The sequence below is a fragment of the Silurus aristotelis genome (assembly GCF_946808225.1).
Source record: "Silurus aristotelis genome assembly, chromosome: 19".
NCBI lineage: Eukaryota > Metazoa > Chordata > Actinopteri > Siluriformes > Siluridae > Silurus > Silurus aristotelis.
The window spans coordinates 18,853,812-18,881,401 of NC_139592.1; the positions used below are offsets into that span (position 1 = coordinate 18,853,812).

The 27,590-nt window shown below is 38.0% G+C and overlaps 1 protein-coding gene and 1 long non-coding RNA gene across 3 annotated transcripts in view; both read right to left on the bottom strand.

Annotated features, from left to right (window-relative positions):
• Window positions 1-1,686: 1,686 nt before the first annotated feature.
• On the bottom strand, window positions 1,687-5,372 carry LOC310742053. Its single transcript, XR_014538133.1, has 2 exons — window positions 2,967-5,372; window positions 1,687-1,831 (listed from the first exon to the last, which is right to left on the bottom strand). It is a non-coding gene; the product is annotated as an uncharacterized lncRNA (long non-coding RNA).
• A 376-nt stretch (window positions 5,373-5,748) lies between these two features.
• LOC310742007 (uncharacterized protein) overlaps window positions 5,749-27,590 on the bottom strand; it is a 44,359-nt gene continuing 22,517 nt past the window's right edge. Inside the window, exons 10-17 of one of the 2 annotated variants that reach the window (XM_083570514.1) lie at window positions 23,463-23,553; window positions 21,945-22,031; window positions 14,041-14,160; window positions 11,211-11,340; window positions 11,074-11,106; window positions 10,557-10,654; window positions 8,616-8,699; window positions 5,749-6,826 (exon numbers count right to left, since the gene is read on the bottom strand). In XM_083570514.1, the coding sequence (XP_083426640.1) occupies window positions 6,722-6,826; window positions 8,616-8,699; window positions 10,557-10,654; window positions 11,074-11,106; window positions 11,211-11,340; window positions 14,041-14,160; window positions 21,945-22,031; window positions 23,463-23,553 (748 nt within the window). In that variant the 3' untranslated portion in view covers window positions 5,749-6,721. Of the gene's footprint in view, window positions 6,827-8,615; window positions 8,700-10,556; window positions 10,655-11,073; window positions 11,107-11,210; window positions 11,341-14,040; window positions 14,194-21,944; window positions 22,032-23,462; window positions 23,554-27,590 lie in introns of both variants that reach the window. The other variant, XM_083570513.1, reaches the window with a different exon arrangement.

Below are 27,590 nucleotides of genomic sequence, written 5' to 3' on the forward strand. Positions count from 1 at the left end.
GGTGGATCTGGAGCCTATCTAGGAATACTGGGTGCAAAGTTGGAATACACTCTGAATAGGACACCAGTCCATTACAGGGCAACATTCACATGCTCATATACATCTTCACTTCTAGGGGCAATTTAGTAAGCCAGTCCACCTATGGACATTTTTTTGGGGGAGGTGGGAGGAAACCAGAGAACCAAGAGAAAATGTATACAGACACATGTGAAATCCATACAGGTGCAATGTAAGACATTTACAACATAAATAGATAACAAGAATTGAGATTTCCATTGGTTGTAATGAGGATAGACAGGATAAGAAACAAGTTTATTAAAGGGGGCAGTGCATGTAGGATGTTTTGGAGACTAATTGAGAGAGGCTCAATTGGACATGTGCAGGGGAGGGACACGGGGTATATCGGTAGAAGAATGCTGAGGATGGAGATGCCAGGAAGGAGAAAAAGAGGAAGAACAAGGTGGAGGTTTATAGGTGTGGTGAGGGAAGACATGCAGGTAGTTGGTTTAAAAGCTGCAGATGTAGAGGACAGAGTAGTATGGTGAAGGAAGATCCGCTGTGGAGACCCATAATGGGAGCAGCCAAAAGAAGAAGATAAAAAGTTTGCAACAATGGAATAGGACTATAATTTCTTTGAACTTGTACTTGTGTCCATCAACAAACACATCAGTTTTATCCATTTTTATTTGTATAACGCTTTTAACAATGAACATTGTCTCTAAGCAGTTTTGTCAGAGATAAAGCAGTTAATAAAGTATGTACACATTTGTTCCTTATAATTGTAAGTTTGTCACTAATGAGCAAGCCAGTGATGATTGTGGCAGGGAAAACCTCCCTGAGATAAAGAAACCTTAAGAGAAACCAGACTCAAAAGGGAACACATCCTTATCTGGGTGGCACCGAATGTCCATTCATTAGAGTTCCATCATTGTCAAGGTGTGCATTGATGAAGTGCGGCTTGTGGTCCTGAGCCATTGTAGTAGACTGTTGATATTAATTACAGTCCGAATCAAAGTTCTCGAGTTGCTCCTTAATTTCATGGATTTTTAGGTTGTTTATGTGGAACGATCTCCAGCTGCTCAGAGTGGATCAATGGTCACTGGTACCTTAGGAGCATGTTTAACTTAACAGAGAGAGACATTTCATTTCCCTAACAATGATAAAACTATAATGAATGGACATTCGATGTCACCCAGATGAGGATGGGTCCCCATTTGAGACTGGTTCCTCTGAACGTTTCTTCCTTATAATATCATCACCTCTGGCTCACTCATCAGGGATAAACTTTAAGGGCACTATTTTATGAATCTATTATAATTTAATAATCTGTAAAGCTGCTTTGGGACAATTTTCATTGTAAAGAATGCTATACGAATTAAGTTGAATTTTAAACTTAGATATAAACAATCACCTGCTGTCTCAAAAACAGTAGTAAACTCAATTTGAATGGAACAATTAGATTCTTTTACATTTCTGAAAACGTATATAGTCTTGAGTTCAAGATCCAAAACATGGACCGTTAAGAAAAAAAAGAAGTAATAAGTTTACAAAATGATATAAGAGCTGCCAATAAGGCTATAATATATTCCACTAAAGCAATCCATGCTCAGGTTTAAACCTGGGACCAGCACAACAAAAATACATTGAAAATATAAAAAAAGGATGAAGAATTTATATTTGCAACGATTCTCTACACCATATTTATTCATAGTTCTCATTTCATCCTGAGGGCTTAATAACTTCAACAAACACTGTGTGGGAAGTTTGTGGACACCTGGCCATAGGATTTGTATGTGCTTTTTGAAATTTGAAATTTGAAATTGCCAAGCAGCTTGGTGAAAAAAGGTCCACTGTTGGAGCAATCATTAGAAAATAGAAGAAGCTAAACATGACTGTCAGTCTCCCTCGGACTGGGGCTCCATGCAAGATCTCACCTCGTGGGGTCTCAATGATCCTAAGGAAGGTGAGAAATCAGCCCAGAACTACACGGGAGGAGCTGGTCAATGACCTGAAAAGAGCTGGGACCACCGTTTCCAAGGTTACTGTTGGTAATACACTAAGACGTCATGGTTTGAAATTATGCATGGCACGGAAGGTTCCCCTGCTTAAACCAGCACATGTCCAGGCACGTCTTAAGTTTGCCAATAACCATTTGGATGATCCAGAGGAGTCATGGGAGAAAGTCATGTGGTCAGATGAGACCAAAATAGAACTTTTGGGTCATAATTCCACTAAACGTGTTTGGAGGAAGAAGAATGATGAGTACCATCCCAAGAACACCATCCCTACTGTGAAGCATGGGGGGTGGTAACATCATGCTTTGGGGGTGTTTTTCTGCACATGGGACAGGGCAACTGCACTGTATTAAGGAGAGGATGACCGGGGCCATGTATTGCGAGATTTTGGGGAACAACCTCCTTCCCTCAGTTAGAGCATTGAAGATGGGTCGAGGCTGGGTCTTCCAACATGACAATGACCCGAAGCACACAGCCAGGATAACCAAGGAGTGGCTCTGTAAGAAGCATATCAAGGTTCTGGCGTGGCCTAGCCAGTCTCCAGGCCTAAACCCAATAGAGAATCTTTGGAGGGAGCTCAAACTCCGTGTTTCTCAGCGACAGGTCAGAAACCTGACTGATTTAGAAAAGATCTGTGTGGAGAAGTGGGCCAAAATCCCTCCTGCAGTGTGTGCAAACCTGGTGAAAAACTACAGAAAACGTAGCAAACAAAGGCTACTGTACAAAATATTAACATTGACTTTCTCAGGTGTTCAAATACTTATTTGCAGCTGTATCATACAAATAAATAGTTACAAAATCATACATTGTGATTTCTGGATTTTTTTTTTTTTTTAGATTATGTCTCTCACAGTGGACATGCACCTACGATGACAATTTCAGACCCCTCCATGATTTCTAAGTGGGAAAACATGCAAAATAGCAGGGTGTTAAAATACTTATTTTCCTCACTGTATTTGCTCTTATATGAATCTCCACTAGATTTTAAAGTGTGTTGGTGGAGATTTGTGCTTATTCATCCACAAAGAGTGTTAGTACAGTTAGATACTGATGTAGGGTGAGGAGGCCTGGGGTGCAGTCATTCATCCCAAAGATTTTCATTAGGGTTGAGTTAAGATCTCTCTAGCACTCCAACACATGTAAATTATATCTTCATGGAGCTGGCTTTGTTTAAATGGCATTGTCATGCTGGAACAGGTTGGGGTCTACTTAACTACGTGTGCTTCTGACTTTATGGTAACAGTTTGGGGAAGAACCACACATGATGGGAAAAGTCAGTTGTCCCAATACTTTTGTTAATACCTAAAGTAAGGCCTACATGGCCACCTCACACATATTATTAGAAGTAGAACTCGTACACAAATATGACTTGTTATTTATAGTTTCAGAAAGATGGATCAAATGCAAAAGTGGCTCATAGCCCAACGCTGACAGGTTCCCTTAAAGAGGACGGCGTTAAAGACTGACAGGAAATTATCGGTTATGTATCCCGTGTTGTAAAACGAAACGCCTCACTACTTCAGAACAGTTCAGTAGCGATGTGTATTGGGAATAAACACAATGAGCCGTTTCGAAAAGCGCCCACAAAACTTTTTATTGGAACTAAAAATCTATTATCCTTATAAACTCTCAGGGCCTGTTCATACTCTCATAACTACAGACCTTTCTTAGTAGTTGTACTGTAGTTACTAAATAATTCATTTTGATTACTGTAGAGCCTGCTCTGAGATGAACTACACAGGAGGGAAACTTGAATTCCTTTAAGCATGTTTAAAGATGCATGACCGTATGCTTCACCTCGTATCCTTTCTATATACAATATGTATATGCACTGAATATCAATTCAATTAAATTAAGCTTTGGGAACAAAAATCCTGAAAAACCTTTAGCTTTGAATTTAGTCTGTTCCTTTCACACATTCCTGTATGGCAAAATAATTACAGCAACGCTTTTTTACAGAACAAAAAAATAATAGGCGAAAAAGACAAAAACACATTTTAGAAAAAAAAAAACATAAATCAGTTATTTAAACTAAACAGCAGTGCAAAAGCTTGGAGTTCCCATGTACGACAGGTGGGATGGTTCAAGCAGCAGGAAATAACATCTCACATCTGTAATCCTCTCAGACGCATAGTGTGGCGCGTTTAATGAAAAGCTGGCCATGTGTGGTGGATCTGAACCCAGACTGGGAGATCAGAGGACGTTAGGGATGTAGAAAAAGAAAAAAAAAGAAAAGCACTGTTAATCTAGGCCTCGGGTCATTTCTCTCTAAGAATTGCATTAGTATTCGTTGGTTTTTAGTAATTCAATACGAGTATGTGAATTCAAATCAAAAACTGTTTAGAGACAATTGTTGTTTTTTGTTGTTTTTATATCTCAATTCAGATTAATTACAGCAGAAAAAGTGTCAAACCTTAATTCAACACACTTCAGTGATCAGCCATACAAGCTCAACCTCAAAATGTGGGGATGTGGTTGTGACAAGACTGGAGTTTAAATTCCAGCACCACTATGCTCCCACTGTTGGGCCCTTGAGCAAGGCCCCCTACTCATATCTGCTCAGTAGTATGACTGCACTATACAAACAAAAGTTTTGGGACACCTGGATTTTTGTGTTGTTCTTCCCCAAACTGTTACCACAAACTTGGACGCACAAAATTGTGTAGGATGTCTGAACACGGTAGCATTTATTTTTCCTTCACTTGAACTACGAGACACAAATCTGTCCCTGTGCACAAACCCACTTACTTGAATAACAGTGAATGTTCAAAAATCTCTACAAGAACATTTCAAAATCTAGTTGAACAATTTCTTAGCAGATTCTAAGAGCAAATGAGGACTAAATGTGGAACGGGATGTTCTGCCAAAATGGTGTAAATGTAAATGTAATAAAACAAACAATACAACTGCAGTATATTACACTATTTACAGACTCAGGAACTAACAGTGCCTAGCATTGAAACTCAACCTAGTCCCTCAACATAATACTTATTATGCATCTATAACCAGCATTTCTAAAACAGAGTTGTTTGCTCAAGTATTCTTTAAATCCTGCCTTAGCAGCATCTGCAATTGAGTCTGGATGCAGGTTTCTGGGATCTAAACCAGCCGTAGCAGAAAACATCCACTTGCACGATAGAATTCATAATGCCAACGCACATGGATTTTATTTACATTTTATTTGGCTTTAAAGAACAACAAACTGAAAGAAGACTTCCTTCAGGAACTTGAGATTAGGGTTAAAAGAAATTACACTTCATGCAAAGTTATATGAAAGAGTCTGAATGTTACATTTAAGTAAAAAAAAAAAAAAAAGAAACAAAAAAAAGCACAGTCTTACACAATGAGCAGGTGACTATAGAAGGTTAAATCTATAAGGTTAAATCTATATGTAAGCCCACTGACAACTTGTTTTAGTTGACTTCATTTAAATATTAGCTTGACTGTGTTATATGTCCTGCCTCTATAGACAAAAAAGTGCTAACCTTTCCCATATCCCCTGTCCTCTGTTCTTTCAGCCTGGGATCAGATTCAGCGTAGTTAAATTATGCTTATTGGATCAGTTTCAGGTTTAACTTTCTGCCATGTTATTGTGACATTCCAGATTGCACACCTACAGTGTAGAAAGGATGGATTTTTGTCAGCCAGACAGAGATGATTATTTGAGTATTATAAAACTCCTCCAGTGCCTGCAGACATCCCAGGGACATATGCAATAAAAACATTACATCAATTTAATCAGTGCCGTTTTATTGTTGCACTGTACTGTGCACATTGCCTGAAATCACACTTTTTTCTCTTGCCTTTCTCACTTTGAATTACCAACCCTATCTTTTTTATTATCTTTGACCTGTTCCCATGCATTTTTTTATTTATTTATTTCCAATGGCAATCGATTTAGCTGAAATACTGCGGTGTGGCACACGTGAGCAATGAGCTGCCTAGACTTCCATTATTTCGAAATATTTCGCTTTTTAAAATCAAGGACACATCTGTCGGCCTCTTGATGCCTGCTTAAAATGTAAGACACATAGAGCCCTGTGCTCCCTCAAGTCACAGAGAAAAATCAATCTAAAGCATGGCTTATCTGCAAAGCTAATTTTTAAATGAAAGGGGAGGAACAAAAGCAGTCCAGTAAAGTCTACGTGTTGGAGTGTCTGGTGAAACGTGTGTCGGGGGTTCAGCTGGCTCAGGCCACTGTTGCCCTCCCTTATTTCTCGGGCAGCTGTGTGGCCGCTGGTAACTTGGCAGCCCCCGTTTGTCATCTCCAGCCCAGTAAGTTCCATTGAAAGAGCTCTCCAAAAAAGTAACAGCCGATCTATATCGGCTTCCAACCGAGCAGTTTCTCCTGAGCTAGCAGTGCATCCAGCAGTGTTCTTTGTTATGGACTGGAGTGAGGGAGAGCTGCTTTCAGCTTTCAGTAAATCTGCCCGAGACTTTTAATCAAAGTAAACACCGGATCGGCAATAGATCCAGCAAATCCTTCATTAAACCCTTGGATTAGGCTGCTCACCGAAAACCTTGCTCTTCAGTTTAGACTGACATTCAAATAGTCTTTGGATCGACACGTCTTCTATGATATGCTTGAGAGGCCAGGCCAGGCATACACAATATACACAAAAGCACACACTTATAAATACACACACACACAAACACACCCACAGACTTTTCTGCACATATACACCGACAGACACGCAAGGCAAGACTCAGCATGTGAATTCTGCATGGATCCGTTTAAATTCGTTGATAAACTGGCAAACCCAGCCGAACATTTCTTGAGAATCCTGATCCAAGGGCTCTCCAAATTTTACCTGAGAAGAAATCAGAATAAAACTTGATTTATTTACAGTTCATCAATAGTCATTACATGCAAGATCATACACCTACCAGGCATAACATTATGAAATTATATAAGTGAATAACACTGATTATCTCTTTATCATTGCACCTGTTAAAGGGTGGGATTTATTGTGCAGCAAAAGAAAAGATTTCTCAAAGTTGACGTGTCAGAAGCAGTAAAAATAGGCAAGCATAAGGATAAAAATTTTTGATAAGGGCTCAATTGCGATGACTAGATGACTGGGTCAGAGCATCTCCAAAACTGAAGCTCGTGTGGGCTGTTCCTGGTCTGCAGTGGTCAGTAGCTATCAAAAATGGTCAGAGGAAGAACCAGTGGTAAACTTGGGCAGCCAAGGGTCATTAATGCACATTAGGAGGGAAGGCAGACCCATGTGGTCTGATCCTACAGACAAGCTTCTATAGCTTAAACTGCTGAAGAAGTTAATGCTTTTAATGTTCAATGAGTCAGGACTGTAAAAGAGCAATTAACATAATATCAGGCAGGTGGTCATATGTTTTGTCTGATCGGTGGCCATAAAGTTATGCTTGGTTGGTGAATTTTAAGACAGTACTACATTTAGGTAAAAAAAAAAGGAAAGATTTAGACTTAAATCAACACTGGTAGTTTGAGGTCAGGCCTTTTCTGGCCTTATAGAAAGACAAAGGTTCAGTCCTGCCCAAAAATGAAACAATAAGACATTTGAACACCCAGGGGAAGATAGGCAAGGCAGTCTGTCACTGATAATGCAGGAGTCAGTGCACTACACTCCTATCATTCCCTCTGTCTCTTTCTCTCCAATCCTGCTCCCTAATCGTGCTCGGTCCAACCCCTAAGTTCCCTATCTTGTCTTTCCTTGTTCTCTAACTCTGCCTCTTTTTTACTCTCGCTGGCCAACCCGAGTCGCTTCCTCTTTATTGGTGATGGGGGACCAAACTTTGGACTGTAATTGTGGAACTAAAGCAATTCTCTTCCCCAACTATGGACTCACCACTCACCACTGTCTCACTCTCACAAGCCCAAATTGTCACAGAAGACCGATAACACTTTTAGAGATGATAGATAGTCTTGGGGAAAATTGGGACAGTTGGGGAAAATGTACATTATAGACTGAGGGGGAAAAAGTCTCCCTTTGTTTTCCTGGGAGCACACAGTGCAGAAAGCATAGTGCAGCAACCAAGATCTGATCAGCACTCTTCTGCTGCTTGCTGGATTATGTTTCAGTACTGCTATGATAAGGAATAATAGCTTTAAACATGTAACAGGCACATCAACGTGATCTTGTTAGTAAACATAGAAACAAACCTGTAGCAACTGTAGCATTGTTTTGCGAAATGTTCAATTATTATCATATATATATATATATATAAAGATTATACATTATACAATATAATATAGAAATAATTTTATATAAAAAATTTAAGCCCAATCAAAAATTCAATAATAAGGAGCCAGTAAATTCTTAATACAACAATGAACTGGTTTATGTGCATTATTAGAAGCCATCAACTCCAAACAGTGTGTCTTGGGGCGTACATCAGATCAGCGCTTAGCTGGCGACACTAAGTCAGAGGGGAGGCATAGTAACCTTGAGGAATTGGCTGCCTGAATTACACCCCTCCCTTTTTTCTCTATCTTCGCCTTGTAGAGATAAGCAGAGAAACAAAAGAGAAGGCCGATCTCGACAAAGCGGCAAGCTTCTGCTTCATCCGTCTCCCCGGGCAACACAACACAAGATATTGAAATAATAACTCAGGGATTACCAATATGTCAGCGTAGAGTTTCCTCATCTCAGCGCACCTCTTCGTCAGCTGGCTGAGATGGGCCTCATACTTCTTGATGGCCATCTATAGTCAGAGATGAAAGCAGAAAGGGAGTTAGAGGAATGCATTCTCATCCACTGAGTGCCATCGACCTCTAAGACTGTTATTACTGCCACTTGATTTCCAGTGTCTGGTATCGCATGAAACTTTTACAGAGAGTGGATGAAATTTGGCAAGCGTGAAACTTCTTCAGTATAAAGGAGTATGAAGTCTCACCACCAAGGGCAAAATTGTGTTTCCTGCACCTGTTGCACAAGATATCAAGCTTATCTGTGAGGTTATTTATTGCAGGTATTAAGACAATACTCTTATTTTACAATATTTTACTATTTACTAATCACTAGTATTATTAGAACACTAGAGCTGTCAAAATGAATGCACACAATTCTATTTGACCATTTTTCTATAATTGTTTTTAGTTAAATAAATGAATATAAAAGAGGTGAAATAAGATAAGATAAGATAAGATAAGATAAGATAAGATAAGATAAGATAAGATAAGATAAGATAAGATAAGATAAGATGAACCTTTATTCGTCCCACAGTGGGGAAATTTCAATGTTACAGCAGCAGAAACTAAGAAATAAAAATAAAATGTAAATATATAAAAAAAAGAATATACACATACTATTATATACAATATATACAAAGTACAATGTATAAATACAAATAAGGGAAGAAGAAACAAGAAAAGTACGCATTGCAGGTAAAAATTTTCAAGTAAAATTTCAGGTGGTATTGCACATAATTGCAGGAATTGCAGGTAATATTGCAAATAATAACCTTCAACACAACACACATTTATTCATGACATCCTTTTTTTACTCAGATAAAAAAAAAAAAATATCCAGCAGTTAAAACCATCCGTGTGGAAACATAGCAAAAGTTCTGTTTGGTTTCCTGATGATTTACGTAATTTAAAACACCATTATTACATCGGTATTTGTCCATGCCTATGTTGATTGAAGTATTAAAAACTTGAAAAGTATTCATTTAAGAAACATTTAGAACAGATAAAAATGTGCGATTAAGTTGCGATTAATCATGAGTTAAAAAAAACTTAATATTTTGAACGACTGACAGCCCTAGAGAATACAATCAGAATAATTTCCTATGACAGTCAACATTCGTTTCTAGAAGTAAAATTACACAGAGACAAAAGACACTATCAGGTAAACCCGGAAAATTCTTACATAGACAAATTTGTGTCTTTTTTTTAATTGAGGGATACCAATACATTTGTCCATGTCTGTAGCTAGATTTACATTATGTGTAAACACTGTATGTTTACACTCTTTTTAGACCCCCCCCCCCAAAAAAAAAAAAAAAAAAAGATTAGTTGATATATTTATCAAGAAAATAAATGACAATTATTTTATTTATTTTATTTATTTATCTATTTTATTTTAGAATACTTTATGGATTCCACAGGGAAATTATTTCTTTACATATCCCAACGATGTAGGAAGCTGAGGTCAGAATGTAGGGTCAGCCATGCTACAGCACCCCTGGAGTACTGAAGTTTAAGGGCCTTACGCAAGGGCCCCAAGAGTGCCAGCGTTGCAATAACTGGGCTTAACAACCCCTACCTTCTGATCAGTAACCCAGAGCCTTAACCACTAAGCTACCACCTCCACAAATATGAATTAACATTTGAGGAAATTCCTCCATTATAAGTTTCTAATTTGTGACCGAATTTGCTTCCAAATTATTTGGTGGTTATGATCTGACATGAACAGTGAAACACATCATGGCTGAGTTTGACAATTTTCATTACTGCAGTTTAGGAGTAGCTACAAAAAATCTGGGTGAAAAAAAAGTTCACCTGAAAAAAACAACAACATTAAAACATTTTATAAAATAGTAACAATGCAAAATTACCTTCAAGTCAGTTGAGAATTTGGAGTACTGGGATCCCAAGTTTTTCCACTTGTATGTTTTCTTGTACTGAATGACCTTCCGTAGCTCATTCTTCACAACTAGAAGGTGAGACAAGAAACTGATCATCCATCTTCGATGCTCGCTAAGGCAGAACCTTCTTTCAAATGGCCTCTTTCTGAAGGCCCATATTGGCACAATGGAGAGCTTACACCGATGTCAAGTCTTTGAGCTTATAAATCCAGCCATCTGAGCCCATCACCGCAGAGAAAGTTACTATTGCTCTTGGTTAAAGCTGACAGCAGCACATCAATCATCAGCAATTCCAATAATTCTGTGCCTTCAGCCTTGCACTCAGTGACATTCAAATAAACAGCCACAGGTTTGTAACCAATACAGGTTGACTTTTATGCGAAATATGGTATATATTTTGGGGGAAATCAATTGGTCTCTACAATCTGCCACACAGGCTGATAACCCATAACCAAAAACAATAATCTGTAAACAGTGTCATACTTACCATCCACTTCAGCTGTTAGGCCTTTAATTGATGCTAACAGAAAAACACACACAAAGGCATGATCAAAAACGACGCATCCAAAAGAGCTCAAAAGCAACCATCCATATTCCATTTTGTTGCAATTTTGATTAGCCTACCCCCAGGGACAGTCTCAAATTCCGTCAACTCCTGGAAAAACGTGGCCAACCGGGGCTCGTGCAACATGATCTGCTCCACAAGGGCATGCAGCAAGGTGAACTTCTTCTCATTCCCACGCACTTGTGAGAGCTTTGAAGGAGAAGAGAGAGAAGACCATGAGCTGTGAGGAATGCTTGCATGCACCTGCACCTCACAATCCACAGGCCCAGGTATGAAACACATAAACACACACACACACACACACACAAACTCAAAGAATTCATCCCGCAGAAGACCTCAAGCATGCATGTAGATATAAAGTTCTTCATTTGTACATGAAAAACTAAAGGCCAAAGACAGAAAGGGGCCTCGGAAATTCCACACCCACGTGCTAGTGACACAGTGCGCGATGACATGCTATTTACACACGTAGTAGTGTCACAACTAAAATTGGAACCTTTCTCTGTCCTTGTAGTGAATCACTTCTCCTTTTATTATTTTTAAGCCAGGGAATTGATGTTACACAAAGATCGCCATGACTACACTCACTATTATTGTAAGGAAGGAAAAAACATATTTCAGAAGGCTGTGGTAGCTTTGTTTTATGCTAGGTCAAAGTAAGAATGTGTCAGAAGGGTGGGTTGTTGTAGGGTCTGTTGCAGCAAATCCATTGTACCCACATAATTCGAAGTGGATTTTCAGAATCGGGTCATAACTGTATGACTAGTCCAAATTTAATACGCACATAAGACCGTATAGACAATCTAAAAAAGGTCGAGCTTAACTCTTTTTGCAAGAGTTTATTGTAAAGAATTGACATATAATGGTAATTCTTGCTTCTAAAATGTCAGAATCAGTCACGAGGGTCTTATCAGGTTGATAAAACTGGGCTGAAACCTTTTCACAACCCAAACGCTATACATCATGTTAAATCAAATTTCATCAAGTTGATGCAAAAGGAAATCTATACCGCTGACTGTGTGCTGCACAATATTGTCAGGTGTGTTTAAGTCAGAGAACTCAAACAAGGTAGATGTTGAACTAACTTCTGACTGTGAATTCCGAGATAAATGACCTTTCCATTAGACTTTGCTTATTGCAGGGTGGTATGGTATATTCACTAGACGCAAAAAAAAAAGTTGGTGTCTTATTTTCCATCTGAAACTCTCATTCATCCTGAGAAACCACTTTATCCTGGTCAGGGTCGCCATGGATACGTAGCCTATACTGGGAACACTGGGCACAAGGTTGGAATACTGCCTGCACTTGATGCCAGTCTATTGCAGGGCATCATGCACACACACACACACACACACACACACACACACACACACACACACACACACACACACATTAAATTTGTTCCACCTAGGCACAATTCTAGTTGCCAATCTATCTACTGGCATGTTTTAGGGATTTGTGAGGCCAGAGAACCAGAGCGAAACTCCACACAGACATTAGACCGGAGGCTGTGAGGTAGCAACACTACACGTTTCACTATGGTGCCTGTAACTAAATGAAAATTAGATTTCATATCACATAATTAGTTAAAAAAAAAAGATTAAATCCTTTTAAATGTAGCAATCATCCCTGCAAATAAACTCCATATTTTGTTTAATTAAGATGTACAAAATGCAAAGATCCCTGTAGATTTATTTGTATCACTCCTATTAATATAAGCCTATATGCACCTGTCTCTAAGATTCCTAAACGAAAGATGCAAAGATTTGGCTAATCCTGTTCTGTTTCTAGTTTATATTGTTTACTAATTAAAATGCAGTTCCGTAGGAACGGCAGTTTGGAAGCAGCAGAAAACATGTACCTAAAGTAAAATCAATATAGAGCGATAGCTGTCAATATGTTTTACTTTTTGGTGTGTTTTTTTTTAGTTCTTCCATAAACAGAATCAGAAGTAGAGGTGTAGGCCAAGGACCAAGCGAACGCAATGAACTCCTCCGTCTCATTAGACAGGAAGGAAGACTTTTCGCGTGTGAAGCAGGCGGCCCTAAATCTTGCTACTGAGAGAGCAGATCTGCACCGCAAAGGCAGATAACAATCAATACAAATTACCCCCTCGGCACTAACGACTCAGCCAGTCCTGAAATAATCCCAAAACAAATGCACAACACAGGGACTGTGAGGCTAATGAAGGCCGGGAACCTAAAAAGTGCTCACGCTCTCTTTCATCCTGTCGCTTTAAGTGAAAGGGGCTGTAAAGGAAAGAGTGACCTATTTGATCTGTGGCCGCTGAATGGTTGCGAGCTCACAAGATTTGTTTGCAGGGGGAGATGAGATGAGAGAAAGGGTTGGAAACGTGTGCTTTTGGAGATAGAGTTGGGGACGAGGGACTCATGGGGCATATCGGGCCAGGGAGGACGGACAGAGGAGAAATGGAAATTCGAGAGAGAGTAAAGAGAAAGGAGCGAGTTTGGAAGCACGAGACTATAAAAGTCAGAAAAATGGCGTGAATGAACGGAATTTTCTGAAAAGGATCAACTCTGTATATAAACAAAAGCGTAAGTTGGATACGCGCAAAGTAAATAGTCTGCGAAATTGCGAGCCAACAGAGATTGACTAATTTGATGTGTTAGTTATCCTTTATCGTAGTTGCTGTGTTTGTCCGATTTGCATAAATAGGAGTGGATGAAAACACCACCAAAGAGAGCAACAGAACAACTGAGATATTACACAGGATAAGAGCGAGTGGAGAGTAAACAGAGCGGGGGAGGGAGGAAAAAAAAAAAAAAAAGACAGGCAGAGGTGAGGGAGCCAGACAGAAATAGCAGGCTTATATTCCAATGAGAAGTCTTATTAGCCTTTGCACCTCTTTAGGTCATACTTAGGTCATACCTTCGTTAAGGAGGAGAGACGGAATCCCTTGGCCTTTTCTTTGCCGGCATTCTGGTTGAGGTAATTGCCGATGGTCAGCAGGTACTCAAGCACGGACACGAACGATTCGCAGAACCACAGCTGACGACACATGACAATCTTCTGGTTAATCAGCTGTGGGACAAACACAGAAAGGTCACAGCTGGTCATCTTCCACAGCCACAAAAGGCGGGACGTGATTTCTCACGAACGCTGCTGTTAATGAGGACCCTCAAACATCACAGCACGCCCTGCAGTTTATGCGCATTCAGTCGCCGTTCCTAATAAAGAGGACACGAAGGAATATTATACCAATATGTGAGGCAATTAAGACCTCAAGCTCTAGGGGAATTAATTAAAATAATTTAGAAAATGTAAAAGGTCAGAATCCAGTTGCAGTTTGAACGCAGGGAAAAAAAATCCTTTATCTGAAACTTTTTATGTGTTTTTTTTTTTCTTCCAGTGACAGCAGAAGCTAATTCTTATTACAAAAAGTGCATATTGGGACCCCCAGCCTCAAACCAGACCTGCAATATCTATCCATTACTTCTAATTAATTAGTGAAAATGAGATGCACTGCATTAATTTAGCAAGCCTGTTTAACATTCATATTAATTCCACAGCTAACAAGCTGATTTTCCTTCTGAGGATCACCCGTCTGCAATTCCACTGGTGCAAAGAGGTTCAGCTGCTCTAGATTTGCTGCTCAGAGCCGATGGGCATTAATTGGTGATGCTTTTCGCGTTGGTGGATCGCAGCGTGTCATTTGCGGCTGTTTTCCTTGATGCTAAGTAGAGCCGAAAGAAATACGTGATCGGAGATCGAGGATCAGAGCACTAGTGCTGATGATGGTGCGGCCTTTTGGAATGCTTTTAGGCGTGAACACAATGTTTTATCTAGGTTTACCTTAGAGGTTCACAATTTTCTCTCAGTAAATTTAACAAAAGCAGTCAAAGCATGTCAAAAAAGATGGTAGAATACATAGAACATACAATTTATAGACAGAAATATTGAGAGACCTGACTTTTTCAGCCATATGTGGTTCTTTCCCAAATTGTTACCTTAAAACTGGAGGCACAAAATTGTATAGGAGGTCTTTGGATGCGGACGCAGTAAATTTTCCCTTCACTTGATTTAGAAGATACAAACTCAACTAAACTCAACTCAACTCAAGCTTAATTGAAATTCTTCCACATACACAGTATACAAAAGAACGAAATGTCTAGACAATCGACTGCGAACAGCATGAGTACGCATTAGACATAAATAAAAAGTAAACATTAAAAATAGCAGAGTTAAGGTGTGTTAAATATGAGGTAGATTGAAAATGTAAGTTGAAATGTAAGTCATTTAAGAACAAAGTAAAGTAAAGTGCGATTGCACGGTGCACACAAAATCTAGTGGAACATTTTCCCCAAAAAATGGAGGTCATTATAACAGCAAAAGGGGACTAAATGCGGTATAAGCTATTAAAAACATACACATACAAACCTTATGGTCAGGTGTCCACAAACTTTTGGCCATACTGTGTATACAAACACAGGTTTTACATTAATGTGTTTGTTCGAATATATTCTCATTCTATAGTAACAAGTTGATAACTGACTTTTTTTTTCTGATACATTTTGTTTGTAGCTATAATAATTGGTACTAACTTCTTTCACGAAATTCTTTCTACAACATTGAACAGCTCCCAAGTATATATTTTTTTCATAAATAAAGTGAATTCAGCAAGAAGAGCGATGTTGAGAAAAGCGTTGACTATGCCTCCGCCGCCAACAAGCCATAATCCTTTTTGTTATTGTTTTGTGTCCCTGAACTACCCTTAAAAAAATGCATTAAACAGGAAAGAAGAATTGAAGAGAAACAAATGGAGGACCGATGGCAAAAGTAAAAAAAAAAAAAAGCCACATAAAGGATTCCTGAGCATGAACGTTTAACTAGCATGCCTGTATGAAAAACAGAAAGAAGATATTGAAAAAGGTTATTGAACCAATTTGACCTTGCTGTGACCTTGAACTCTGACTGGATCCATTCTAATCCTGTTCATCTGATGGTTACAATAATGCTACTGGTCAAATCTATTAACTAACTAATAACTATTCAAGCACTTGTTCTTGACTTTTAAACGAATGAGAAGCTCAGACAGCTGGACGGATGGAAGGACACGGACAGAAAACATAAAGATCTTTGATCAGGGAGTCAGAAGGTTAGTACGAGGAGTAATCATGACCTTCATGTATGGTCATCTTTGAAGAAATGGCATGTTACCGTTCCAAATGTCAAGTAGCACACTTATATATTGCTGATTGTTTTCTCTGTGATAACCACCTGCTGCCTCCGAGTCTTTCTGGAGCTCTTTCCAAATGGTCCTTGGCTCTTGAGATACTCTTCAGATTAACCTTCATACTCACGGAAATCTTGCAAGTAGCTCCTGTGCATGTCCTGTTGATGGTGGAGTGATGTTCTTTTCATTTGCAGAAAGGCCACAATGGTGCTTACAGGAACGATTCATTTTGAAATCCAATGCTATAGAGCAACCATCTTGTTGCAAAGTCAGAGGTACTTTGTGAAATCAGCCTCGCCCTTCTTTGCCTTGGTGAATTGCCTGTTCTGAGTATGTTCAATATTATTTCTGTTACATTTGATTGAATATAACTTTGTAATTGATTGTAATATGATTTTATAATCTGTGTAGATTTCTTGAGTTTATACCAATGTCTGGTCTCTTCTCATGGGAATTGCAGCATTAGAAATGTGTTCAATTAAAAAAAAATTATTTTGTACCCCACTGCGTATTTAGAAAAACAGTAACTACAATGTACATAGAGACATCACAGTGCCCCATCGTTGATTACTTTTCCATAAGAGCACACCAAATTGCATGCACTTTACCAAGTGCAGTGAAGTGTATGCTATATTCTGCTCTAGTACTACTGCACTGTTAGTAGTATATCCAAATAAACAGCGCACGGCGTACGCTAGTCATTAATCATACAATCTGAGCAGTAAGAAATCCATATTATATAGCATGTTTGTGTGGACTGTGCTGTTTTGGATACACTATGATTAGGATTATTCTAATTTTATAAAGCACAAGGCTGTCTGCTGCACTGTATGTATAGGCGCACTCATGTCTGACAAACTTGACCTTCAGACATCTTGACTTTAAAACCTGAATGAATAAATCGCTGAATAAAGTCTAGCGTTAGTGAAAGTTCCCCTCTTTTAAACTTGAAATGCAATTTTAACATTGTTTAAATTTGTTTTCTCACTGGAATTCTGGATTTTTTTTTCCCCCTTCTTCGCCTTTCATCATGCTTCGGTAATTGTGTTTAGTTCTTATATAGTGTGCACTATAGAACACATTTTACCATGCTGTTTTATTACACATTATTGCACAGCACTCTAACAGAATTCTCTGTGATATGCCTCGCTTTCATATTTAGAATTCATATTCCATTTTTTCCACTTCGGTTTCCTTTCAGAAATACTATTTTTAATCTCTTTCTGTCAAAAACGTTCAGTAGAAAAAAACATGTGCTTGGTTGTCTATTGAACCCAAACATTAATTTCCCTTTGTAATATACAATAGCATTAGAGAGATGATGTTAAAATCTGAGGAGAAACATTTTAAGAATGACTGGCATTGGTAAATATGTAGATGAAAAAGATTATTTTAATCCCTGTCACATTCACAGCATCTAATTTGTACTTCCACCTGAGCATCTCTACCAGCTTTAACAAAGATCTGAGTGGCATTTAGTTTTTTTCCCCTAAACACTAATAACTGTACTAAATACACACTTAGTATTTTGCTATGAATGAATGAATGAATGAAGCTGTAAGATTTAAGCACGTGGTAATGAATGGAATGTGAGGGTTTGAGACTCGGGGGTTTCCAAACCGAGCTGGAGCTGCCGTTGGCGCCTGAGCCTGAGATGTAGCAGGTCACACCTGGAGAGCTCTCGCTATTCCCCTAGCTGAGCTGGCCCTGTTTCCCAGCCTAGCACCCCGTCTGTCAGATGGCAGGCAAATCCGCCTTAATGTTGCAGGCTTAAAATGTCTAGCATGTCGGACGATCCTTATGGATTTAGAGTCAGCGGTGAAAATAGCTTTGGCTCGGTCTTGTTTACAGCACAGATCTTTCGCAGGGGAGCAGATTGTGTTCCACCTACAACTACCGAACCTATCTTTGACACCGCAAATGCCGCACACCTCGGCGATAAAAGTTATGCAGCATCCTACGTGTTGAGCAGCTTACAAGGTGGAATTGCACAATACAAATGAGAATTCTTAATTATTTACAACGGTTTAAAACTCCAAAAATCCATTTACAAAACTTTTGGTCAAGCTGATTTTCTAATAAATGCTAATCGTGTGTAAGTTCCTAAGCATGTTTATGGCACATCTGATTTACATACATATATGTATGTAAATCAAAAGTTTTTATATACATGTTACTCATTTCCTGTTTCCTGTCTACTTTCTGGATTTTGAAGCATGCTTGTCAATTGTTCAACATAAATGCTGCGTCCCGATTTGTCCGTCCTAAATATCATAAGAGATTAAAATGTGTCCCAAATTGTAGTATGTCAGAATGAGTATCCCAAAGCTGGTATAGATGCTCTATTATTCCAGGTAGATTTTCAAAGTGGTTGCATCTTAAGACAGGTGTAAATAAAATGTAATGTAATGTCAATAAAATTATGAATTAAATTAAATAGAATCAAATATTTTCTATTCAATAAGGATTAATGAATGAAGGAGAGTTAAAATGAGTTTGTTTACAATGACAGTGTAAGTGACTAAGCAACATGTTTGTCTTCCATAATCCTTCTTTTTTGCTGTACACTCAAATGTAGGTACTATTTCTGCCCACAAAGAGTAAACACCTTCAGTGTATACTGTTTATAGGGGAGTTGGGATGCAGCAAAACTCTTGCTCTTTCAGCTTCGTGTCATGTTTTCCCTGATTGCTATTTCTGTGGATTGGCAATTTTTGGATGTATATTTCTATTTCTAATAGAACGAGTGATGCCCTTTTGACAACAACAATTTCAAACTGTGATTAATTGGGAATAAACTTACGTGGATCTGGTCTGTCATAGACAGCCAAAACAACTGTCTATGACAGAGAGAGCCTGAAGCAACAAGTAACAAAATGTACTAAATCTTCCAGTAATGTAGTTAAGTAATTTCAACACCTGCTTCCATAGATATGCAATGCCTGTTAAAAGTCTAGAAAACACAGTCTTTCTGAGAAACATGCATATTCCTTTGGTTAATATGCAACAAACTGGGAAAAAAAAAGACAAAAAACATGCAAAATGGACAGTGAGTGACTGGAAGAAACAGAGACAGATTTGTATCATTTTGACTCTAACAAAAGAACATATGTAAGACACAGAACAGTAGACATGTTGCTTCACCCCCACAGTAAAGATGGAGGCTTAATGATTTGGGGTGTTTTTTGCACAGCAGAGGCTGAGACTTATTCCAAGTGAAAGGAATATTGAACCAACATGGCTACCATTCCATACTCTCCAAGTCCACCATATAAGATTCCAACTTTACCATACAACAAGACAATGACCCAAAGCCTACATCCAAGCTCTGTAAGCCTTATTTATCTATTATGGAATGGCCTGCCCAGTTGCCTTACCTAATTCTAATTAAACTGCTCTCAGGTGAACTATATCACTAGGTCTCAAGGCAATATCAACTAGGGAAGAACACTTTTGGCACGTTTTACAAACTAGTTAGCATAATTAGCGTATAGCGTATTGTCCCATTTGAGAAACAAATGGGACAATACATGTCCCATTTGTTTCTTAAATGGGACAATACATGTCCCATTTGTTTATATGCAACAAATGGGACAATACATGTCCCATTTGTTGCATATAAACAAATGGGACATGTATTGTCCCATTTGTTTCTCAAAAACCATAAAAGACTAGGTGTTCTAGTAACTTACATTATTTCCGTTTTATTTATTATCTGATTCTGAACGATGTTTTATTTTGAAAAATTACCAGATTCACTCCAGCACATCTGTCTATGACTCACTCATCCACTACCTTCTTAAAGGAGCTCCTCCGGCCGGTAACACATAATACAATTACCGCTAAATTAAAACCCCAAAGCTAGCAACACAGTGGAATCACGTTTATTATTATATTTAGAAAATACCAGTTTTTATGCCGGTCATATCATTTTATTTTGTCATATTTATCCGCCACACCTTAAAGGCCGGTCCGTGAAAATGTTGTCTGACATTAAACCGGTCCTTGGCGCAAAAAAAGGTTGGCGGCCGCTGATTTATAGGATGTTACTTTTGTCCAAATTGAATTGTTTGCTTCGTTTCATGTCAGTAAAATAAAATGTCCGTTACACGAAATTTAATGCTTATTTGAAATAAATGTATGATTCAATCTGCATAAAAAAGTACACATAAAACCCATCACCAATTATATGATTTAAAGCCGATAATTTGAGGCGCACATTAAGTGAGTCTCCTTATAAGTAGATGTACAGGAACTCAAAATCCAGCTATAGAATATAAACATTTCTCCAACAAATCTGGATTTTTAGGATTCTTGTATAAACAGCCCTGTGAATGATCGCATCCAGTTTGATCGATGAAGGTCCACTTTTAGTCTTTGTAGGAAATAGACATACCTACTCTATATAAGCACTAGTGGCACAAAATCATCCATGTGTAAACTCATCCAAATATCACTGTCAACCTCGTCCTGTTGGTCATCAGGTTACACACCGAAGACGGAAGGAAAAACCACAGGCGTCCAACTAATATCTGTGAATCTATGTGGATAAAAAAATATGACCTCGGTGCTACACAAATGCTGAGTCATGCATTTCCTTTGTTGTATCCCATAATCTCAGACAAATCCTCTTTTTAAAAAAACACCCACACAGGTTTTGACAACTGTCTGCAAGGACGGCTAACCGGGTAACATATATAGAGGACCTAGAAAACTAAACTCCAACACATTGCTTTTCCAGAGAATTGCACTTTCATCCAATGGAGGGTGTTTTGGTGCACAGAGTGAGTCTAATGAGAAAGCAAAAAGGAAAGGCTGGTGACAAACAAAAAAGACTCAAACAAAGGCTAACTTTGAAAATAGCTAGGAAATGGAAGCAGAATTGGGGGGTTGAAACTTTTCTTGTTCTCTCTGTTCAGGCTCAGAAGGCTATTAAACTGCTTCTGGTGCCATTTTTTTTTTTTCACTGGCCCCACCTTAGCTTTCTTTCCTGTAATATAAGATCTGAAAGACCCTGCAAAAATTGCCCATTAGAACACCCCCCCCCCCTTGTTTCAAAGTAAAGCCACTGTGTATTAATGCATTACATTTTTTTTTTTTTACCCACAAGTCCATTTCATTTATTTCTTCGAGAACCTGCTGTCTGCCAGAGTTACCTTTTGCATTAGTGTGCTTTTTATTCTCTATCTTTGGGGATGTTTCTCTCTCGCTCGGGTTTTTTCTCTTTGCCACAACACAGAATTTTTGGCTAGGATTTTGAAAAAGCAAAATCCTCTTCAAACTTTCCAATTTCTAGTTATGAGTTTGCTGTCAATCATAATCATCTATGCAATGCACTACTAACTGCAAAACAAATACACACACACACACACACACACACACACATTTATTGATATTCATGCACATGCACACATTTTCCCTCTACCCCTTTCCCATATTTAGGGAATAATGATTGCATCTTTGGAGCATTTCTTCACTAAAGTACGATAGAAATGCAGTGTAAATCGCGCCATGAAGTCAGTTGAAGGAGTTGTAGCCAAAGATAAAGAAAAGAACCAATACAGGAGAAGAACGAGTCCAATAGAAAGCTAACACTGACCGGTGCCAGGTCTTCGATGCTGATGGGCAGTTCTCTGAGAGTTAGCAGAAGGTCCAGTTGAGTGCTCAGGTAGGGAATGTTACACAACTGTGAAGAAAAGACCAGTGATAAAGATGCTGAAAAAGCTGTTTTTTTTACTTACTCTCTCGTCCTTTCTCTTTCTCTCAAACACTACCCTAAAAAGTATGACGGCTGCTGATGGAATGGTGAAAAATCCTCAATATACTGTTAAATAAATAAAATATGAGCTCAGAAACCTTTGCATTGAGTAAAAAAGCATGTGAACAAGTGGCACACATGGGTACAGTCGCCCAAAAGGGAACAGTGAAACTGGGTTTTTTTTTCAAAAAACAAAGTAGGAGGTGTTGAGGCAAGGTACTGGATATCTCAGAAAAGTGGATATTGCCTAAAGCAACCCGAGCTGTGGCCCTGTGTGTGTGTGTGTGTGTGTGTGTGTGTGTGTGTGTGTGTGTGTGTGTGTGTGTGTGTGTGTGTGTGTGTGTGTGTGTGTAAGAGAGAGAGAGAGAGAAATACATTCATAGACAGATAGTTAAACATATGCACGTATAACATATTTCCAGTATCTGTATTTGCATCGGTCTACATATTTTTTATCTGATTTCCAATTTAAACTTAAAGTGGGTCTGGACTAAACAGAACTTAATTAAATATGAACCCTACTATTCATAAGGTTAATGAGCCACTTAATGACTATTAGGACGGATATGCAGTGTAATTAATATCAACAGTGTGCTACAATGGTTCAGGACCACAGTTTGCATAAACAACTTTTACGTGTCTATCACTGAGCATCACTGAGACCACAGCAATGATAGAATTATAATGAATGGACATTTGGGGCCACTCAGATGAGGATTGGGTCCCTTTTGATTCTGGTTCCACTCAATCTTTTTTCTCATCCCAATGCCAGGAGTTTTTCCTTACCACAGTTACCACTGGCTCACTCATTAGACATAAACTTATAGGGGATAAACTTATAGGTACTAAACGTGTACATTCCAACTTTATCTCTATAAAGCTGCTTTGGTGCAATGTCCATTGTTATACAAATAAAACTGAATTGAATTGAATACTACCATCCCCATAGAAATACTGGGGAAACAAAACTCAGAAGTTAAAATGCCAGCACTGTCATAAATAAATGGTGTAAATGAATCCTTCATAATAGTCTTTATTCATCACATAAGCTTCATATCAAAGAGTCTGCTCATGACATCATTAAACTAAAAAATGCCCAGACATGCTCCTAACTAGACAGCCTATGAATCTCTCTGGGGAAAAATTTACAAATAATATTTGTAAATTTTTTAATTATTCTGTGGCCATTGCAAATAATGTGTTTGGTATTTCCCAGGTTTGTACAATTTGGATTTTTTGTATTCAATTATAACCCTATTAACTGGTAGGCATGTAGTTAAATGGATGTACTGTACATATGGAAAAACAACATGTAGACGGTAAGAAAGAATGACAGATGATTAGTTCATGAAGACTTACCTCCATCATGTATTGATCAACCATATGCAGTTCGCTCACATCTCCTTTATAGGACTTGTACATCTCTATATCATCCGCAGTGGGCACATACCTGATAAATAATGCAGGTGAAATACGTGTTTGAAAGAGAAAAACTATTTTTGCAAAACTATTTGAAGCATGTAATATGTCATTTGTATTATGGTTTTATGTAGAGCTAGATATTAGTTTCATTTTGCTTTGGTTTAGATAAAATGATAACTACTTTATTATTTGTTACCATAAAGGCTTTTAATGTCAATCTGTGATTTGCAGATTCAGACCAATATCAGAGTCTTTGGTAAAGAGATTGTGAGAGTAAATAAAGACCAATAGAGAGCGTAACAATGATAAAGACAGACTGACTTTTTGACAAGCGTGCACACAAGCTGGACAGGCAAAACAGAGAAATGTCTTGGTATCCATCATCCTGACTTTGAACTTTAGTGGCTTTTACTTGCATTGAAATTCCTGACAAGAAGCCTCGTTTATCACTCTGCGTATGGAAGGATTTATTCGTAAATCGTTCACAGGAGCATTCACACATGAAAGGTGGTATTTAGGAAAATAAATATTCTTTCAGAAATAAAGTTTGTGATCCTACTTACACTATATGGACTATATCCTTTCTCTTTTTTTGGTAAACTCCATTCGATATTTATTTATGATAACGTCCACTATTCTTGAAAGTAATTCCACTAGATTTCGAGGTGCGCTTGTGGAGATTTGTGTTCATTTAGCCTCATTTGAGATTGCATTAACCTAATTCTAAGACATGATAAGGATCAGAGGATATTTATGTAAAAACCATAGAACTCAAACTTTCCTTTTTGTATGATCTGTATGATTTAGTTTGGTTCGGTGTTCTGCGTCGTATTCTTTTAACGCTGTGCAACACCTCCAGCACATCAAGACACTTAAAATAATTTTAAAAATAGAGGTTTCTCTATGGGATGTGCTTGAAATTAGTGTATGACCACCTGAGAACTGTGAACATCTTTTTTGTCCCTCTCCATTTTCAAGTAACACCATTTTCTTTTCTTCCTAGTTAATTTACACCTAATTCGCCTAATTCAAAATTTTGACCTTTTCGGATGCTGTTACACTTCTTAAATTTTTTGTAATTTTTTTTTATATTGGTATATAGAAGCCCTCCCAACACTTGACCTTTTATTCAGTTTTGTGAGCATCGCACATTTATACACGTTTACTAAAAGACTATGAAATACTGTAAAGACCAGTGTTTGTAATAATAATATTAATTTATTCTTTTTTTTTCCATAACAAACTTTATTCTAATCAGGGTTGCAGTGAATATGGAGAAACTCAGCGAAAGATGGAAGTACACCCTACTTTTAAAGAACCATAAAACTGCTCCCCAAATGTACACGACTCTAGAATGCATCAATAATGTGATGTTACATAAACAAATATGCCATTATAAAGTAAAACTAAAATAAATGAATCAAATAAATCAAATTAACATCTACTGAACCTGACTATTGCATTAAAGCTTTGTTCGAATTAATAAAGTTGACAAATTTACAAATAAATTAGATAGGGACTACTGATAATGAGGAATCTTGATATATGACACATTTGTATAATACATTTTGTCTTAATGGCAGGCTCTTAATTTAAAATGTGGAATTTTTGCGATCCAGATTGCTGCTACAGAAAAGCATTCTGGAGATCTTTTCTTTGTTGAGATCTTAAGCTCAAAGTCTGTGGCTGGGAATCTAATAGAGAACAGGTGGGCATCAACTCAATCAAAAACCGCTAGCTAAAAATGGGTATCTGTAAGCCCCTGCAGGTGGAAGTTGGCAAATAGTGCTTTCCTCTGAGCAACCGAAAACCAGTCATGGTCAGTGATCATGAATGTTGACTTCTATCATCCGTTGGTAAATGTGGATGTATCCATTGTCTTTATCCATTTTAACTTTATGCAAATGTGGAGAGACTGTCTAAAAAATGTGCACATATCTGTCTGGTACTTGCAGTCCAGAGAACTCCCTTTAGAATCGCTTCAAACGCACCGTGCTAGTTATGCCAGCCTGGAAATTTGGTGCCACCCAGATGAGGATAGGTTCCCATTGGTGTCTAGTTCTTTTCAAAGTTTCTTTGTCATGACATTTTAGGGAGTTTTTCCTTGCCAGAGTCATCACTGGCTTGCTCATTAGAGACAAACTTATAAATTTTTTTATAACCAATTTGTCTCTGAAAAAGCTGCTTACAGACAATGTCCACTGTTCAAAGCATTAACAAATACAAATTAGTTGAATGAAATTGAATGATAAAAGTTACTAGCAGTAAGATTTATTTTATAGTAAAGAGACTGGCTATTTCTAAAGTTAAAATCGCTGCAAGTCTGCATAGGTCCAGGCCTCCCCCTGACACTGCAATTTCGAAACATAGTGGTATTTGATAACCTGCACCTTTGTTAATTGATAGCTGTCTTGTGATCATGTGGAATCAGCCATGAGAGAATACAAGGTGAAAATGTTCAAAAAGTGTCATCTTTGTCCAGACTCTAGTCAATTTAATTGGTAGTTAGAAGAATTATTATTCTCATATTATAATAATTATGCAAAATCATTCAAACATGATTTTGCATTTACATTTTCCTTAAAAGTGTGCTTACACTGAGGTAATAACTTTTCTTTTTTATTATCTAAAATAGCCATTTCTAGGTAAACCCCTGAGGGACATCACCACCAACCTAGATTTTTTACAGAAAACGTTTATTTATTTAACTTGAGTAACTGCTTTGGAGTGTCCAATCCATCTGCCAGCATGTTTTTGGCATTCGAAACTGGAGAAACCAGAAAAAGTCTCCACTGGCATGCAAAGACTATACCACTAAATAAGAGTAACCTGCGCTTAGGAGATGCGAAGTGAAGTTTTAAAGTTCAGAAAGTTAAGAAAACGGACTTCTACTTTCTAAATGCAAATCAGAACAGTATGTAGAGTCATGCCGCAAAACCATATTTACATTCAGCAAGCTCGAAATACTTTCCTTTTCTCCTCTACCTGTTCTTCTTTTTTCTCATTTCTGAATAATAAACATGGATAATGGTTCTCGTCAGTTCCCATACATCGTTTCGGTATGCGGATGTTTCCAACTCATGTTGCACTCAAAGTGAACTCGGACTCCAGCCGTTTCACAGACGTTTCAGAGTTTCAAATCCAAAACCAAAGAGCTAATTATTTCATTTGCCTTGGGACACACCCACACGAACCAGTAGAAAAATCTACAGTCAACATCCATTAATATTGCATCCATGTTGTGCACACATCTACACAGCTTGTGTTCCTGAGGCCCAGGCAAACGCTGATTTAGATCTAAATAATCACAGCCTGTACTTTAGAGTGTCTTTTTTTTCCTGCAGGTGAATCCAGTAAGCATATCTGAAGATGTTTTTCTAGAAAATGAAACCCAATCAAGCAGAGAAAGCATTTATTCCAGCTCTCAGCTCACTTAATAGTCTCTGTCTCTTCAAATACCAACTAATAAAAGTTTTATCATTGAGCCACTCTGATAAAAGGTTCCAGCATCTGCTCTTTATCATTAGCATTAAAGCAAGACTCCAGCTTGCATTACCTTTTTTCCCTCGCTGACATGAACTGCTAGTGACATGGCCTCTTTTGGCTCCATTAAGATCACTTGCGAATGCTAGACTATAGTATTTTTTGAAAGGACACGTTCTTAAAAAGGCTGCTTCTATCCTTACATCAATCTGTTGGGTACATTTATTGAACTACATCCAAGTCCATAAAAGTTTCTGAAACTTGTGAATAATGTTAAAGCTGCAACAATAATGCCGAGAATATTCTTGTTTATATGTATAAAGCAAGCTATAGGCAGGATCAGGCAGGATGATTATCTTTATAAATTGAAGCAAAGATACAGATCTGTCATGTATACCTGAGATACCAGATTTTCCTGAACAGCTAATAGCTTTTCTCAGACTACATGCAGAGAATGCTGGCATCCTACAGCTGTTCTAGACAAACTATCAATGTTGAATTTTAATCTTACTGACAACTAATGGACGTTCGAATTGATTTTTGTCAGAAACAAAAAAATGTGAACGTTATCATAAATGATGT